Genomic DNA, 15,117 nt, shown 5'->3' with positions numbered 1-15,117 from the left:
TTTCTAACCTTACCAGTTTCGATTGCGATCGCAGTTCAGTTGTGTGTGTGTCTGTTTCCTTCCTAGTTTACATCAATACGCTACTGTTTCCCTTAATTTAGCTCCGTTTTTTTTTTCTTCTACATCTTCTACACAGTGCAGGTTCGATGTACAGCTGTACAGACAAAACCCGGGAGATGCAGGAGTGGCCATTAAAACCACTGATTGAAACGAGGCTACTCGTTGCTAGTGAAGCTGGTTCATTCGTCTACTAAGTGTGATCTAGTGCTCAACACGCCATGTACTATACAACGGGTTGAGATCACGAGCTCACACGGGGATGTTGGGATTGTTTGCATTTTGCAATCAGTTTTACTCCACTTCTCTCTGTTTCTTTCTCCCAAACTGTCAGCTAACAAATTGTTCCTAGCTTACGACGACGAAAAGGATTCTACTCACAACTGGAATAGGGGACTGGATTGATGTTTGCTTGTTGTTTTTTTGCTTCTTCTTCATCTTTTACTAACCTTGCTACTACATTCGATTACTATTGTGTATTTTGTTTAGGTTGTTTGTTAGTGTATGGGTTTTGTTCTGCTCTCTCATTTCCGTTTGTTAGCTTCTCTTTCAATAGGTTATTTTGTTTGTGCATTGTCATAGGATTTCCTTCGCTTATCACAGACATTGTTGTTGTTGTTGTTGTTGTTTCGCTTGTTAAAATGTAACGACTCCTTTGTGTTGAGAAGGGCCTGAAAATGCAGTACAAATGAGTTAAAGAGTTGAAGCGTTGAAGTTGTGATGAAATAGCTCACCTTATCATCAGACGTTTCCATTGCCTTGGTACACGTCCAGTTCGTTGTCTTTCGGGTTAGTTGAGCATTGCTGGTTAAAAAAAAAAGAAAAATGATGATAAGATTAAGAAGATCAATAAAAAGAGCAAGCAAAGACAACAAAAAATCCTACCGATTGCTTCGCTTCCCATCGCTTCAAGGCGGACTTGTACCGCTCGAACTCGTGGCACCAGTCGGAGTAGATTTTCTGATAATCGTTACCCTTGCTCGGTGCCGTACACCTGTAAATACATCAGCTCTTTAGTGTTCCGGGCCAGTCTCATTGGCAGCGTATTAATCACAAATATCTTACCGATGCGCATCCACAACCAAGCTGAAGCTGCACAGTAGCGACCCACCGAGATAGCAATCGTACCGTCCGCTGTCCGCTTCGTTGATCGCAATCACCACCAGCCCGCCCTCGGACGTTTCGATGTGCTTGGTGACGCTGTACCGGACCTCGTACCGGCCGCGCTCCTTCGAATGGTGGTACCAGGTGACCGGCTGGTACTTCAGGATTTCCGGCACCCGTGCAAAGCACCCGAGATGGACGCTCTGGCCGAAGGTGACGATAATTTTCTTCCGCATCACGTTCGTGTCACAAATGTCCGACGTCCGGTTGCCAACATCCTGTTTGGAGCGCAGCCAAGGGAGGGAGATGAAAGGAGGAGTAGGAGAAGGTGTTAAAATGGAACTTTCAACAATTACCCGAAGCACTGCGCACAGTTCGATTGCGTCAAATTTCGCCCAATAATCGTGATTAAATTCAGTATCGCTTTTTAATGCGATTAAAGCCTGCCTAGATAATCATCAGCACTTGGCCCCTTCGCCCCGGTGCCCCGGTCTAATGCTTTGCTGCGCGATGCGTTTTCGGGTTGGAAACCCTTTTAACGCCGGTTTTCAATTAACGATACATTATGGCGAACGGTGCCATCGGGACGACCATCACCACCCGGCCAGGGCATATGAGTTCGGGTGCGGGTCGCTTTGTGTTTGTGAGGGTTTTTTTTTTTTTATCTTTCGGGGCCCACACCTATCTGGCGGTCTCGTGGTGACGATCTACTGGTTATGACCCAATTCTAAAAATCAATTTCATCGTTATAGAGTGATTGCACACGTCCCTCGATTGCTCCCCACTGGATTGCAATGGTGGAAAGGTTTCAATCCCACTCGGGTTTGGTGGTGAGCAATTCCGAAAGGGATTTCAAATCGAGCTAATGGCATCGAGCGATAGCAGGGAGGGATGGAGAAGCAAGGCCCCTTGGGGGAGTAATTATTCTAATCATTACACCTTCACCTCACCCTAGGGCTATCGGTAGGAGCAGTGGAAAAGCACGCGCGTGTTCCCCAAGCGCGCAATAAAATTGAAATCGATACTAATAAATACGTGTGCGAGTGTCGATGAGTTTTAGGCGCCGACAGTAGGGCAATCGGGAAATTTTACATTCCGTTTTTTTTTGTTGCTGTTAGTGCTGATGGGTTGACTAATGGAATCGCCGAACGAAAATGGACCGGATTTTGCTGCTACCGGAGTGTGTACCGGGGCACCGGGTGGGTATGATGGAAACGCTTAGTTTCGATCGATTTTGGAAAGCTTGACATTATCCCGATGGTGGTTTAATTACTCTTGTGTGCGATCTTTTTTGTGCGATTGTTTTGTATAAACTGTTATTAAATTATGCTTAAGTGCTGCGTTTTTAGCTGTCCTGGGTCATTTGTTTGTGTAGCATGTTTTTGATTTATGGTTAAACAGTCGATATTGTCGCGTAAATTGCCTAACTTTAGGCGTTGGGTCAAATGTGAGCGAATCAATTGTACAATAGGAACGTTTAATTCATATTTTTTATCTCAAAAATATCCCATGCATGATTTTACGAAGCCTGAGGCATGAACATGTTTTCCATGAAGAAACATGAGCCGAAGAAACATTTGACTTGCTTACATTTACATGTAAAAGCCAATAATTAACCCTTGTACCAATTGAGTATTGCCACCGGGCTACGTGGTCATACAAAAATACATAAAAATACAGTAAACCGCCCGACAATATGCAATCTGCACTACAAACACCATTGAAAAACACAATCTTTACGCTAATTTACGTACCTGTAGGAATCCCAGCTGATACGGCCGGCAGCTACCACTGTCCCGGTCCCAGCCGCAGTACGGATCCTGCACGCACCGGTAGCAGCTGTCGTACCGCCGATTGCACATCACCAGATCGATCTGCTTGATGCGCGAATCGGTACCGATGTAGAGCGATTTGTAGCGCTGGCTAAGCCGCATCACCTGGATCGGTTCGTTCGGTGCCACATCGAAGATGTCCAACAGCTTCGCCCGCGACTGACCGTCGTGGAAGTACTGTACCACCTTGTAGATGCGTCCCTCGTTCGTGGCCAAATAGTACACCAGATACTCCTGGTTCAGGATGTCGATAGTAATCCTAAGGGAAACGAAACGGGAGTGTTACAATTAAGGGCAATTCTTGGAACTGCTTTGCGCTGGAAAGGACGCTTACTTGTCAACAACAAGCTTGGTAAGGATAAGGTCTCGCTTGTAGAACACCGGATTGCCATAATCATGGGTGACCGCCCGGTCCATCAGTGGGTGGGAGCGGATAAAGTTCAGCACAGCATCGGGCAGTGTGGTCGTATCGTCCACACACGTACCGGGCCGTGGTTCGGGAATCTTGGAGCTCATCACCGGCAACCAGGCCGAGTTGGATGTCGCTTGCTCCTTGAATTTACCTACACAACACAGAAACGACGCATCGAATTAGTTAGTGGAATCGTCGCGGCTGCTGCTGCTGCTGCTCCACCTACCAGCGAATGCGGAATGGATTTCGCCCAAGCTAAAGCTGCACACCGCCGATCCGACCAACCCGTTCGTGCTGGTCGTGAAGGTCGCATAGAACTTGGTCTTGTCCGTCGGCATCTGGTACACGTCCTGGATCTCATTGAAGTAGAACGGGAACTCGCCCGAGATGCTGCAGTTCAGCCGTGCCTTTAGGTAGGTGGCCCAGTTCTGGTTGAGGATGTTCTTGCCGCCGGTGTCTTTCTTGCAGACGCGCGCCACCCGCGAGTATACCGCCTTGCCGCAGTTGATGTACTCGACCGCTATTTCGCGGAAGAAAAAGTACACGTACTCGCCGATGTCGAACGAACCGACAAAGTTGGGCTCTGCGAAGGAAAGGAGGAGGGAAGCTGGATTAACAAATCATGCACAAGAAAAGGATTTTTTTATTTTATTAAATGAATGGAAGGAATTGTTGCAATTAAATAAATAATGCTCAAAGAGCAGAAACATTGTATTGATGTGCGGACGCAAGCCTTTTCATGAAGTGTTTTTTTTTTCTTCTTCTGTGTCTTGTAGTCTCTTATCTGGTCACAAAGCAAATAAGATTAATTTCTCTTGAGAGCAAGGTGCATCTAGATCAGTTGCTCTGGGTAGCAGTTCGTGTCTATCTGGCAGAGGCTCTCGTCTCGCTAAATCTTCACTGCGAAGAAGGTGTATAATGAAGCTGTTGCATATCGAGTGGTATCGTGGTTTTTTTCTTGCCATCATTTTCTTTTATCAAGAAGTGAGTTGTAGTAGATAGGAACCACAGCTCCTTAAGGAGCTGAATAGGCGATAATAATGTAGTGAATAAAAGAAAAATGTGCTTTAAGGAAATTATAATCTTTTCAATCCTATAGACTGGAAGCATTTTTCTCATTGCAAAGGAATAATTCACCTTCACTACTACACCTTCTACTGTTTTTACTACGATAAAACAATTCTTGAAATAAATTAATAAACAAATAAACAGAATAAATAAGTGTAACAACATTGTGATTAAAGATGTACAACAATAAATTCATTTAACCTTCAAACTTAACTTGGTTGAAATCTAAACAACAGAACACCCAAGAAAGCGTCCATAAGCACACCATAATCGCTAATCACAAACTGTCTTCCCCATGACCGCCATTACGATTGGCGATGTAATTTTAGCAAAGCCCCACCACAAACCAGCAACTCCCATAAGTCATCCGCTCAAGCCGCTGGTTTCCGATGCGAAATAGATTCCAAGATTGTTTACCCGGTCGAGCGGTGCATAAATCCTCGAACCAATCATCCCCGTCGGAGGGACAGGGACGGGCGGGCGGATTGGCATCGGTCGGATTAAGATCATCGTTCCGAAGCAGCCATCGGTGCTTTCCGTGAAGCGCCTATTGGTCAATTAGGGAGAAATGTTTGCTCGCGTTATCCGCCGTGCGTGAGGCTGGCTGTTGTTTGTTCCTGTGTGTCCTGCGTATCCTGTACGTATGTGCTTGCGGTTTTTCGATTGTTTCCCTCCTGCGCTCACGCACTCACGTCACGTTTCACGTCGGAGCAATAGTTTATGGTCGCGTATGTAAATATCAAAATTTTGGTATAATTTTGGACCTCATCCACATTGGGTTCGGGCTGCGCGCTTCGGAGAGCGGTTCTTGAGCGAACTTACGCAAACGCCGGTCCACTTCACTCATCGCAGTTAATTACCCTCAATGAGATAAACACTTGCTTCCAGTACGGAAACAACGGTACCGACCCCGGCCCCACTGCACAGCGATCCCGTTGCTCGGGATTTGTGGTTGCAAGTTTAGCTGAAATGCTATGTGCTTTGCGGTTTGCTGGCTGCCGCCAACACCAAACAGCATCAGCAGCAGCAGCAGTGGCAACTGCATCTTGTTCTCGTTCTCGGAACGGCATGCATGAAAAACGGGGCTCGTTCGCAGTGATCGGCTGGGCACAAAAACCGGAGTACCGAGCGGCGGAGTAACGCTGGGTCATGTAATGCAAGGTGGTGGCAGCAAATAAGCAGCGCTGTCACAATCCAGTGCGCCAATTGATAAATGGCCAGTGGTGGTCAGCCGACCAAACGCAGCACAACGATGGTGTGTTGTCGGGGTGCTGGGCCTGCAAAGCGGGTTATCCGGTGTGCACGGAAGGGCTGCTCTAAAACATTCCATTACATTTGGAAAAGAATGATGATTGTTGTAAGGGGGTAAAGGGTAGGGGTTGTTTGGGATAAATCGGAAAGTGGGACAGGAGAAAATTAAGCATAATAAATTATACTCACTATCCAACCACTTGGAGTCGTACTTGAGCGTACGCTTGAAGTTGTACATCTTCTTCCCGGAGGACATCTCGTACAGATCCGCCCGGAATATGACCGTGTCCGCCTTGGTGAACTCGGCATTCGTACCGGAGTACTGGGCGGGTGGTGGCGCAGAGCGAAAAGGGGTAACAAACATGGAAAAATTAACAAATGAATCAACGGTGGTGCTGCAGGTTGATGGGCTGTGTGTTCCGGCTCGCTTGTTTGTTTGTCAGTGGAGCGTCGTGGCGCTACTGCCGCCGCTGTTCCAGGTGGAAATGAGCTGCACTTACCAGGGCCGGCAGGCCGCCGGGATTGCCCTCGTGCACGTAGATGGCGGTCGAGTTGTCGATGGGATCGTAGGGACACTTGGCGACGCCGAGCCCGACCCCGGGCACATACTCCGAACGGGGCAAGTGGGTTAAATTACGCTAAGGATGATAGATTGGGGGGGCAATTTGTTAGGCGTTTATGTAGTTGTGAGCAATTTTGCTACTATGATTATGGCAGAGACAACAAAGGATAATGAAATGAGAAGTTTAAAGTAATAAAAACTAAAACCCTTTTTGAGAAGTTTTAACAACTATTCTATATAGGTAACAGCTGGACTTAAAGTATTTCATTAGGAACAGCAACACTTTTTGTACTCTCTGAATGTTACACTTTACAAATGGTGCATATTTTGCCAATTGCTTCGTGAATATAATCATCTGAAATTGTTTGAAAATCGATAAAACTGAACCTCACTTAGCCATTTCCGTAGCTTTTTCTCTGACCCAGTGTCATTTGGTAAACAAACAATCATAGCACACACACTACTACCTTCGGAGCTGCCGAAAATGATAATGAAGCGTAGGAAAATGTCCCTCATCACATCGCTGCGTCAACTGGTGTGTCAACCCGCGCTGCCAGCGTAACAAACATTCTGTACCCTCTTACAGTATCTTATCTTTCCTTTTCGGCTTGAATTATCACGCAATTGATTTTTGAGCACTCCCGGGAACGGGGAAAACTGTATATTTACGCTGTTATGTTTTACTCCATCAAGTACAAGAGGGGCAAAAAGGAGGCAAGCTTCAAGTGGTGAAATAGTTTCACGCTGCAATCGAAAAGATGCTCGAAACCCGGGAAAAGGGAAAATAAAAGAAAGCAAGTGGAAACTATACATCGCGGCCCGATCGTGGGAACCAATGGAAAAAAAGAAAACTTTGGTACTGACACCAGCAATCATGCAATCCCGCACCGTAAGATGGGTTTTGGATGAAATCAAGTGGAAAGGTACGGGTTTCAGCAGAATTTTGGCACCCTTTGGAGGGGTTGCAGGCAGTGTGCGTGGTTGAAAATGGGGTACAAAATTTAAATATTTATTGCCTTGTTTCAAACGAACAACTTCTTTGGCACAGTTTGGGGCACCTTTCACTTCATTTACTTTTCCTGCGGTGGTAGCTATCTTTTGGGACAGAGTAAATCGTTGAGATGAAGTTAAAGTTTGTTTTTAAAGTTTTTTTGTTATCAAACAAAATAGACTATACAATCAACATAAAGACATACTGTAAGCAAATTGGTAGAAAAGAGTTTATTAAATGTTACTCACGAATATCACAACATCCTTCGGGCTGTGAGCGTTTGTGCCGCAGATGTAAAGTCGCGTTCCATTGTCCATCGGCTGAATCACTCGAATGTGATTTTTACAGTCAAACATCTGCAAAAAAAAAAACAAAAAACACTCAAATAAAGACTTACTGCATGAGGAAATGGTTGGAAATGAGAAATAAATTGCACTGACCACTATTCGCACAAACCCTTCAATTGACACGGGCCAATTACAGCCACCATCGATAATTATACCAAAATTTGCAGTCAAAAGTCGTCCGCAAACAAAAAAATGTAGCACACACGTCAATCATAATTTCCGCTTTTCCTTGGAAAGCATGGCACTATTGCGGCAGTTTTCTACCCCACTAACAGAACCATATAATTTATTAAAACCATAGTTATGGAAAACCTTACAGCAATGGCTAAGAGAAGAAAAAAAACCCCTGCCGGCGTGTACTATTGGAAAGCGATGTTGCAGCAGAAGCAACAAAAAGGGCCAACAGTGCGACAGTGTGTGCAGTGGTGCAGCAAACGGTACTGCTGCACGAAATGTGAACCGGAAAGGTGCCGCCATTTCGTCTGAATGTCAAATCAATTATACCCGTGGCAAGATGGGATGGGAAAGAATTGAGCCAGTCTCAAGCATGAAAAGCTTCAAAATGCTGCGAATGTGTGCTGGCCGTTGCACCGAACGCTTCGTTTGCAATTCGTACTGGACTCATTAGCGGCGGACTGCTGTGATGATGAAGGTACTACCAAAGTGGTGGTTTACTCACAAATAAGCATTTATTCTTCCTCTTCCTTGGCTCGGGTTGCACCGTTTTACCAATTCTTGGGTTTGTTGCTTTTATGCAGCATGAAAAGTGCAACACGCATCGGTTTGAGGTGGTTGGACGTGGTTGGATGTAAGAATTAGTAGTTGTAGTACTGTAGAAGTAGTAAGTAGTAGTAATAGTATGTAGAAGTAGTTCTTTTGTTGCATAATGAATGAATTAAGCTAAAGGGGCATTCAAAAGTTATTTGTTGTATATACAACTTAATATCAGGTTCAGTTCGTGTGCGTTGGACATCTGAAACAACCAAATATTTATAGTGCATATTTGCAATAAATGTATTGACATTTATGCTGGATAGTTTGAGTAGAAAAATAAAGCAACATCAAGCGAACATTGTGATAATCGTTTAAAAATTGATTTAAAATCGACTAGTCTACAAACATCGAAAATGTTGCTCATGAGTATGTTTGTATTCTGTCAACAACTTCTTGTCCAAATTACTTGCTTGCAAATAAGAAGTTGAAACAACGACTAACACCATTCTACTGTTTGCTTTAAAATATTACCTAAAAACTTACTTAAAAATAACGAAACACTTACACAGTACAATAGTATTATGTGAGTTTTTGATTTACTAGCAGGCACTTTTATTTTAGTCAAAATCCATGTTTTTTTTAAATCCCATTCTGTAAGCGTCTTCTTCACCCATTAAGCGATTATTTCAGCCACCTTTACCACGAGTCTAGCTAACGAATTAGCACCGCAATTAAACTCTCCAGTACCATCCCGGGGGGGTTGAAAATGCAATTGCATCCACACTTTGCGCGTTGGCTACGCCTTGCCATGGGGAGGCCTCGCTTTCGGCCTGGGTAGGCTTCCATGCTTCTGTAGCGCACGGTTAATAGATGCACAGTGAAGGTGTTCTTTGTTGGTGTTGTGTAAAGCTTCTCTTGTAAAGGCACAATCTTTAAAGGACCGACGATAGGGATACAGCAAGCGAGCTTTTTTAACGTACATTCCACCACCCCTCAAAAAGGCTACACCGTAAAGCCACAACATCATCTTAGCCGCGGCGAGACATAAGAAGCGGTAATGTAACGTCGAGCTGGGTTGCTGTTTTTCTTCTAGCTGCACCATCTTAGCCTCTTCAGTGAAGTGGTAAGCCACCACCTTAGTGTGACACGTGGCCACACCCTTCGTCCGCCCTTTCATGCTGTTCAATGTGCCTCCTGCGCTGTGCGTTTAATTTCCATGTAATTTAATTTTAATATAATTACCCTTAGCAAGCGCATCCACTGTACGAGCTGGAGCAGTGTGTGTGTGTGTTTTTCGCTTTCCCAGATTATGATGCTTTCGGAGGGTTAAAACGGTTGGTTAAGCTTACAGAGCGGCAGCACCGTATAGAGAAATTAAAAGAACGCTTCACAATACACCATCTCAAAGATGAATCAGAACGGGACGCGCGCGCGCGCGCTCACGGTTCAAGGGACTTCCCACCTTTTATGCAGCAGCACAGAGAGACCACAGAACGGGACTGATGTACATCATAATGGCGAGAATGGAACAGCACAAGAGCCGCCAAATTCAAGATGGCATGTCGGTGTAGAAAGGTAAGCTGTTTTTTTTCCTCCGTGATGTGCCGTGGCAACACCATAACGGCTCCTGAAAGCCATCATCAACAGCGTGGCTGAGGTTTGTACATGTTTTGGAAAATACTTGCCGGCGGTACAACAGTAACCGATTCTTCGTCTGCACGTGTTTAACGGTGAGCGATAATTGAAGGATTTTGGAGAAAAGATCACTGGTAAGATATGCACTGTGGGTGTGTGTGAGTGTACGCAACCATTGCAGTAAAGGTGAACGACAATGTAAAGCACCTTTACCTTAGTTGGAGCAGACAAAGCAGAGCGTTTCATCAAAAACTTGATGTAAAAAAATGGCAAAGAAGAAGTGGAAGAGAATGCTCTTTTTGATGGAGCGTTTTTTTGCTTTTCTTGAAGATTCTCAGATACTGAAAATAAAGCTTGGTAAAATGTGCGGGTTGTTTTAATTAATGGTAAGCAGCGTAATCACAGTTCTATCATGCCGGTTTTGCTGCGGGGTTTAAGTGGTTTAAATGATAATGAAAAGCTCATTGCATACTTTTATTTGCAGGACGGTTTTACTAACGTGCGCTTGACGTTGATCTGAAAACGTTGCTCCAATACACCACTCACCACAAACACTCTCGCTCGTTGGAGTCAAAGCGTTCGAAGTGATGGTATTGTTTCAATTATTGTTGATTTATTGTTCATCGATAGGGCGAGGGTGAGAACCATATCAAGAGCAGCAACAAAATGGTTACAAAAAAAAAGTAATCGAAAATGGACGGAACGATAAAACAGATTTATTACGAACCGACGTACCAGCCGTGAAAATAATAGTACACCGGCGGTAAAAAGGAATGGAAAATAAAATTTTGATTTCATCTCTACTTTAAATTTATTCGGTTCGAAGGCGCGCCGAAGACGTTACCGGGGGCGTAGCCACTTTTTCGGCGCTACTGTCATCGTCTTTTGGTGCAATCGATACAGGCTCGTTCGGGGAGCTAGGGGGAGGGAGCGTAGAGGACGCTATATTTATCCGTTCGGATGCATTACCTCTCTTTGTGGGTGGACATTTTTTGTGTATTGTGCCTGTGTAGAGTGATTGTTTTTTTTTTTTATTTGACCAATCATAAATTTTTACGATCGCACACCACGGCGGTATGAATTATGGAACGGCGTTTCAAGTGCTTCGATTTTTTTTTTTGCCTTTGCCCAACTGGTACGAACACAAGCGTGATGCTGTACCGGAATGGATTATTGAAGCAAATGTAATAATACCGTAGAAGGTGCCACAGGTACGGTGTGCGGAGTGTTTAAGCATTTTTGGGGTGGATAAAATATGGTCTCGTTTTGGGCAGATAGAGGAATTGAATTGTTTCTTGCAAGCGAAAAGGTATATCTAGCAGCAACGAGGTTTTATAAATGGATTAAAGCTGCTGAAAATCCATCCTCAATGTATGAGCATTTTCCACATCCATGTAACCATGTAACGATTTCCCTTTTATTTAAAAAAAGTCAACGTAGAATCAGAGAGTCGTTTTTAATAGCCGTCGTTAAATTCATGCAAAATGAACAACATTTCATCAAATATCTTGTATTAACAAATCCATAGACAAATTGAGCCGGTCTCGTAGTACAGTCGTCAACTCGTACGACTTAACAACATGCCCGTTCTGGGTTCAATCCCTAAATAGACCGTGCCGCCATACGTAGGACTGACTATCCTGCTATGGGGGGAAATCATTTAGTCACTGAAAGCCAAGCCCACAAGTGGTAAAGGCAGGCCTTGACCGACAACAGTTGTTGAGCCAACGAGAAGAAGAAGAGAAGACAGATCCCTATATGCGTAAAATGGCTGTATTATTCATTTTTGCATTATTTTGCAAAATAACAATGCTTTCCAGTGAAAACCACTTGTGAAAGTTTGTCCAAAACTAGTTAAAATGGCCCGGTTACAGGGCTACGCAACGTTCATCGGAGGGCATATAAGAATTACACTTCAATTAACCATTTTGTTTTTGGATCCTTTGTGAAAGATTTTTTTCTGTGTGCTTATATTATTTATATAGCCGGTCTCGTAGTACAGTCGTCCACTCGTACGACTTAACAACATGCCCGTCATGGGTTCAATCCCCAAATAGACCGCGCCGCCATACGTAGGACTGACTATCCTGCTATGGGGGGGAATCAATTAGTCACTGAAAGCCAAGCCCGCGAGTGGGTACAGGCAGGCCTTGACCGACTTCGGTTGTTGAACCAAAGAAGAAGAAGAAGATATTATTTATAACATATATTGCAGTATATTGATTTATGATTTCTTAATTTTCTTTTACTTAATATTTTATTAACTAAATTGTGGATCGTGTACCCCTTGAAATATATAATTTATGTATCAAAATTCACATTGTTTGCGATGAATTTACGTAACCTTTCGGATCAGATGTTCCAGGTAATATAAAGTCCCGTGGTATCTTGGCATATGCCTTACCGAACCCCGGGAATGTCTCATGCCGTATGTCGTATGACTCTCGCCGATGCAGAGCAGAAATTCTACGAACTCTTTCCGTTCTTTACCAAGGCCTGGGCTGTCTGCATACGCATGTTTTCCCGCAAATGTAATACCTTAAATTTGCCCCAAATCATGCTCCGCCGAATACATTGCTTCAGACCTTTACTGTACACGGATATTATAGGAACTGTGAGCGTCCCGGATGAGCGATAGCTTGAATGTAGAGTGTAGCGTGCTCCATGGTCAGCAGCAGAGTAGCAATTCCACTCGAAGCCACTGCGATTGTAATTTTCGATTAAATGCAAGAATAGTTTCGAGCATAAACGGATTTCCGATGCCACCATGTCAATCAAGGAAAAAACCTGTCCATTGTGTGTCTCCTCTGGATTGTTCTGTCAAATCGTAGCTGTCCACTGCTGCGGTAATTTCATCGCACCCCGTTCATTGTTCGTTGTTTAATTGGTTCACGTTTACTAATATGTTGTACAACTCATCGATAGCATAAGAGTATTCCGCATCCACCAGGGAAAATATTTCGGCTGCGGATAAGGCGCATTGTAGAAAGTCTGGCAGTATCCGCACAAAGTCGTCTAAATGCAGCATGGTCGGAAATATCGTTAGCGCCTTCCGCGGCGTCATTTCTCACAGATACTAATCAATGATTCCCAGCGCTTTGAGGTTCTCGAAAGCTCGCAGTATCTGATTCTGTTCGGAGTCTTCGACGGTGTACTGATCTTGATTTTGCGAGTGTTAATCTTCACAAAAGTGGTTCACGTTTCACGATCACAATAAGAAAGGATAATGCGACATTTTCATCACCAATATGAGGGCAAACAGGTGACGAAGATGATTGAACATTTGAAATGAGATTGCTGCCTGTAGAGTCCTGGATCTTTTGGTGTCGTCCTGCAGCAATCCAGACATCAACAGTTCACTATGCGGCCAATAACGATCAGCCAATCAGTCTGGCGGTGGCCCGCGATCCACTGGTTACCCGTACCAACATACCACGGAAGCTGCTGCAATTAATTTTAAGCTTAACTGTACTTTTTGAATCTTTTTGCTGTTTAGATCACTTCATAAATATTACACAATTTCACATACGTGAGGGCGATATTCTGTCTGTTCGTTTGACGAAAACATCCTTGTCGTCTTTCGTCCAACGCCTACATCGATGAATCGCTATGTCGGTGCAAAGTGTGCAAGAAAACAAACACGGTACAAAAACCATCCAAGTTATCCGCACCTAACATCAACTCACTAACCAATTTCGTCTCACTATAGAGTGAAAAAGTAACGCTCTATAGTGAGAGATTGAAAATGAGAACCTTTTTGTAAAATTTGTTATAGGATTACTTTGATTACTGATTTTTGTTGATCTACAATTTGCAACCTCATAAAATTGAACTGGCCACTGGTACATTTCAGTCCATTTCAAGTGAAATAAATGCGTACCACAATGCATCTGTCCATTGAAAGCGTAATGAACCATTGAAAGCAATATACGCATATCAATCATGCAAACGCATCAAAAACGTTACGCTGTGGAAAAGTCTCATAAAACGCTGACCATAAGTTGTCGAACACGTCACCGAGTGATGACGCATTGTATAGCTGAGACTTGAAAGCCTCCTTCCGTCGGTCCTACTGTTAAGCCAACGGGCACGTCTACAAGGCTCTCTCTGTACAGCTTCCTCGAAAGCTCGGCGACGTGTCCCAGTGGGAAAAAGCAAACCAGCCGATGCCAGCACCGAATCAGGACACGGATGCCTCTGTTGTTAACCGATCTGGGCTCCACCTCTGCATGTGCGTATGAGCAATTCGTGCAGCAACATTCCAGGCTTAATGGGTGACCCGCTACCCAAACCGCTTTCCCGAAAGTTCTTACTTGCGATCCATGCCATCATCGAACGAACCTTAAGACCCACACTCTCTGGCTGGTACCGGGCAGAGAGCTATCAAGCATGAAACAGTTGCAACATTGTACGTGATGCATTTAAAATAAAACGTGAATAATTTCGAAGCTCGAATTGCTTACCGTGAGCAAGTGAGCAAATGGGGGAGATACGAAGTGGCAGTAACGCTTGGGATGCTGCTGGCCCATTGCCAAGCCCTCTCGTACTCGTGCACGTCCGAGGGCTCGCGCTGGTGGATCCGAGACCGTGCAAAGTGCTACACACTTTGCCCGAGCGAAATCGCCACTGGTGCTGGGCATACTGGGCAGGAGGGAGAATTGTTTGTAGCGAAGGACGCGTTGTAACGATCTGCATACGTCATCGGGACTGTGAGCGTATTTTAGGAGCAATCGGATTTTAAGGATGTAGCCGGACATCTGCTAGGGCGGTTGAGCTGGGGTGGGATAACACGGACGCCAGAACGGACCCTCTCCGTTTGCGCACGTGTGCACACGCAGATGGTATTAACATTTTTGGCTACCTTTAATGCACACGTAAAGGTGGCCCGCCCGAGTGCCTTCGTGTGAGTAGCGCGGTACGAGCAGCCATTTGCACCATGGACGAATGGCGCTGATGGAAGTGGTCTAAATGCTAGCAGTTTTGTTATGATTCTATTTTTGTGTGCTTTTATTTGAAGCTGAGTAACGAAAGAGCCTTCATACTGATTGCTTCGGATAAAGATTAGGTTATCAAGTAGTTTTCAAATTGTTTTTTATCCAATTTATTCGATTATTATTCTCTTGTTTCTTAAAAATCCTCTAGAA

The 15,117-nt window shown here is 44.3% G+C and overlaps 1 protein-coding gene across 1 annotated transcript in view; it reads right to left on the bottom strand.

Moving 5' to 3' along the window:
• The window catches only part of LOC1277222 (semaphorin-2A), a 93,030-nt gene that overhangs the window by 1,023 nt on the left and 76,890 nt on the right, over window positions 1-15,117 (bottom strand). Inside the window, exons 5-14 of the mRNA XM_061642927.1 lie at window positions 7,526-7,633; window positions 6,225-6,362; window positions 5,914-6,046; window positions 3,632-3,988; window positions 3,328-3,556; window positions 2,916-3,252; window positions 1,123-1,439; window positions 943-1,051; window positions 792-861; window positions 14-728 (exon numbers count right to left, since the gene is read on the bottom strand). Of these exons, the coding sequence (XP_061498911.1) occupies window positions 799-861; window positions 943-1,051; window positions 1,123-1,439; window positions 2,916-3,252; window positions 3,328-3,556; window positions 3,632-3,988; window positions 5,914-6,046; window positions 6,225-6,362; window positions 7,526-7,633 (1,791 nt within the window). The 3' untranslated portion in view covers window positions 14-728; window positions 792-798. The remainder of the gene's footprint in view (window positions 1-13; window positions 729-791; window positions 862-942; window positions 1,052-1,122; window positions 1,440-2,915; window positions 3,253-3,327; window positions 3,557-3,631; window positions 3,989-5,913; window positions 6,047-6,224; window positions 6,363-7,525; window positions 7,634-15,117) is intronic.

This window comes from Anopheles gambiae, chromosome 2, assembly GCF_943734735.2.
Source record: "Anopheles gambiae chromosome 2, idAnoGambNW_F1_1, whole genome shotgun sequence".
Lineage (NCBI taxonomy): Eukaryota > Metazoa > Arthropoda > Insecta > Diptera > Culicidae > Anopheles > Anopheles gambiae.
Note: the sequence above shows the minus strand (reverse complement) of the source record. Positions and strands in the feature narration are given on the sequence as shown.